Source organism: Eurypyga helias, unplaced genomic scaffold, assembly GCF_000690775.1.
Source record: "Eurypyga helias isolate BGI_N326 unplaced genomic scaffold, ASM69077v1 scaffold35337, whole genome shotgun sequence".
NCBI lineage: Eukaryota > Metazoa > Chordata > Aves > Eurypygiformes > Eurypygidae > Eurypyga > Eurypyga helias.
Genome location: NW_010262977.1, coordinates 1243 through 4706, shown reverse-complemented (window position 1 = coordinate 4706; position 3464 = coordinate 1243). Strand labels below are relative to the sequence as shown.

Sequence of the window (3464 nt, the reverse complement as noted above, 5' to 3'; positions counted from 1 at the left end):
AGTTGTAGGCTCCGTGACCCTGTCTCCCGTGGGTGCCTACTCCTCTTCGTGTGCCGCTTCCTGCTCTCTCCTCCCCGCTCGCCAGTGGCTTTTCTCAGCCTCCAGCACCGGCAGCTTTTTTTTTTTTGTATTCCCCAAAGTGACCTTTCAATTACATAACAACTTAAAAACACTCAGCACCAACAAGAGGCCAAAATAATTGAAACAATGTTTTTCCAGCCTTCACAAACACAATTCGGTACCAAAACCCTGTCCCTTTCCATTCCCAAAGTTAGAAAAACAAGCGGAGGGGGACGGCGAGGGCTGGGAACCGGGAAGCTGTCGGCTCACCGGGCAGTCCTGCCTTTGCTTTGGGGGCTCTGAGGGGCAGCAGATGGTCTCTGTCAGCCCTGGGGGGGCCGTGGCTGTGGGTCAGGGCTGTGCTGGGGTGCGGGTGAAGGAGCCAGGGCTGCAGCCGGTTGCTCCCTGTAGCTGACGTTTCCCTTGGGTGGCAAAGAAGGGTCAAAGGAAAGAGAAAGTGGTGAGGTTTTTCTAGCCCCTTTGTACCCCCCCTCCTCACCAAAGGTGTGTAGGTGAGGTGTGACATTTTGAGCAACTCGGGGAGACACCGTGAGTGTCCCTCGGGCATCGGGGCCTTGTGCTGGGCGCGCCACGGAGCTGCGGTCTCGGCTCTTGCTGCTGGTCTCATTCTTCCATCTCTCCGCTTCCTCCTCGCAGATCCAGCGCCAGCATGGCTGCCACTGCTGCCGTCAGCCCCAGTGAATACCTGCAGCCGGCCGCCTCCGCTGCCCAGGTGAGCTCTGCACCGGGGACGAGGGGTGCGTCCTGGGGCTGCGGACGGCCAACGCTGCGTCCCTCAGCCCCTCCTGCCTCTGCCGTAGCCGGCGTTGCCGCGTCAGGAGGAGGGCTGGTGGCAGGACAGGCTGGAGAGCCCCGCTCTGGACCTGTTCCCAGCTTCGACGCCAGCTCCTCCAGAGTGTTATTTCTTCTCCCTGCGCTGCATTTTCCTTAAGAACCTCCTGGATCGAGTTAGCAGCTGATATCACAAGGCGGTCTTGGAATTAAAACTCGTGACACTCTGTGGTGTGTGTAGTGGGTATAAATACCACCAGATTTGCCAGGTATTTAGAGCTTTAGAGAGTTTGTAACAACGAGGGCACGCAATTAAGAGGCAGTCACCATCCCGATGGCTGCACGTAGCGTGACTAGGGTGAGCTGAAGGCACACGTGGTCTGGGTAATTAAGCACCTCCCTTAATAAGAAGTGTCTCATCGGCATGGACAGGATTGCTTTCGATGGCATGTACCCTTTCCTTTGCTGACTCGATCTCCAGATGTTTGGCACAAGCCCCTGTCTCCTAATTTACCCATCTCCCTCCTGGCTCCGCAGGACTCCCAGCCGTCTCCTCTTGCCCTCCTCGCAGCGACATGTAGCAAAATTGGTCCCCCTGCAGTGGAAGCCGCCGTGACTCCTCCTGCCCCTCCTCAGCCAACGCCTCGCAAACTTGTCCCCATCAAACCTGCTCCACTCCCTCTGGGCTCCGGGAAGAACAGCTTTGGGATCCTGTCCTCGAAAGGGAACCTCTTCCAGATCCAGGGCTCTCAGGTCGGCACCTCCTACCCGGGGGGGCAGCTGGTTTTTGCCATTCAGAACCCAACTGTCATCAACAAGGGCACCCGCTCCTCCACCAACATCCAGTATCAGGCGGTGCCGCAGCTCCAGGCCGCGGCGGGACAGACCATCCAGGTCCAACCCAACCTCACCAACCAGATCCAGATTATTCCAGGCACGAATCAAGCGATCCTCACTCCATCCTCTTCCTCTCACAAGCCAGTGCCCATCAAACCGGCTCCGGCGCAGAAAAGTGGAGCTTCTCCTGCTCAGGGCACAAGCAACGTGGTCAAATTAGCCGGCGGCAGCAACGTGACTCTTACCCTGCCCGTGAACAACCTGGTGAACGCCGCCGAGCCAGGCACACAGGCTCAGATCCTGGCAGAGAGTCCCTCAAAACCCGGCAAAAAGACTCGAAAGAAAGCCGTGTCGCCCGCTGCCGTGGCCGTGGCCGAGCAGGTGGAGACGGTGTTAATAGAGACCACGGCAGAGAACATCATCCAGGCGGGCAACAACCTGCTCATCGTGCAGAGCCCGGGCTCGGGCCAGCCGGCCGTGGTGCAGCAGGTCCAGGTGGTGCAGCCCAAGCAGGAGCAGCAAGTGGTGCAGATCCCGCAGCAGGCCCTGCGCGTGGTCCAGGCTGCCTCTGCCACCCTTCCCACTGTCCCCCAAAAATCCTCCCAGAACTTCCAGATCCAGACGACGGACCCCGCTCCTGCCCAGGTACTGTGTCCTCCTGCTGGGTTCCTCTGCGCCATTTCCTCTCCACAGTCTGAACCCAGGCTGTAAAAACCTGAAGGGATTTGTGAGCTGCCAAGCGTCCTCAACTTGGCGTCCAGTTTAGGCATCGCTCGTGTGGATTCTCTGATGTCTCAGAAGGGTTGGGAGCGCAGTTGTTCCCTCCGCAGGGCTTTGTTAAGACTCTCTTGCTGGCCTCCTGCTTTTACAGGGCTTGTAGCAGTTCGGTGTCTTTGAAACCTCTGCAGTGCCACCGGCTCGGGTTGGGATGAGCTCAGAAGCTCTTGGGAGGCGGGGGAGAGCCCGTAGGACTGTCTTTAGTGCTGCGTTTGGAACCCAGGCTGCAAGGCCAAAGCAGGCCTTGGCTGGCCTGGGAGACCCACAAAGGGTCTTCAGATGTTCGGGCAAGTTCTCCTGCTCTGTGGCTCATCACAGGCCCAGATTCCTGGCTTTTGTGGGGAGGGCGACCGTCGTGGTGGCGGGGGTCTGCCTGGTGACGGCAGCTGCTCTCATTCCTCTTCTCTCCTCCCATCAGGTCTATTTCAAAACGTCGTCGGGCGAGCTACAGACAGTGCTGCTCCAGGAATCCCCAGCCGTGACGGTGGCTCCGTCTGGGACCTCTTGCAGCAGCCCCGTATCCCGCAGCTCCGGCGCGGGGAGCGGCAGCAAGAAACCGGCCACGCGCAAGGAACGTACCGCTCCCGCCGGAGGCATCATCAGCTTGAACGCGGCTCAGCTGGCGGCGGCGGCGCAGGCCATGCAGACCATCAACATCAACGGCGTGCAGGTCCAGGGCGTCCCCGTCACCATCACCAACACCGGAGGTGGGTTCCGCTCTGCGGCCTGGCGGGAGGGACAGTGGGATGTAGGCAGCTCCCAGATCCAGAGGACAAAAAGCCCACCCCCCAGCCCTCAGCTGGCAGCAGGGGGTGTTGGAGCTGTGTGAACCCTTGTGCCCTCAGGCTGAGTGTCGCTGACTGTTCAATGTCATTGGTGCTCTGGGAAACTCGGGTTGTGTCACAGCGTGGCTCTGGTGGCTCTGTTCCCAAGCCCATCCCGGTGAGCTCTGTCAGGGTTAGCAGAGACAGCTGCCTGCGGGGTCGGGCCGGGCCGAG

General features: G+C 59.7%; 1 protein-coding gene across 1 annotated transcript; it reads left to right on the top strand.

Annotated features, from left to right (window-relative positions):
• Positions 1-709: 709 nt before the first annotated feature.
• SP2 (Sp2 transcription factor) lies at positions 710-3173 on the top strand (the record flags this gene model as incomplete). Its single annotated transcript, XM_010155903.1, has 3 exons — positions 710-793; positions 1390-2334; positions 2885-3173. Coding segments are annotated over exons 1-3 (1297 nt in total), but the record flags the coding sequence as incomplete, so codon positions are not given.
• Positions 3174-3464: the final 291 nt, after the last annotated feature.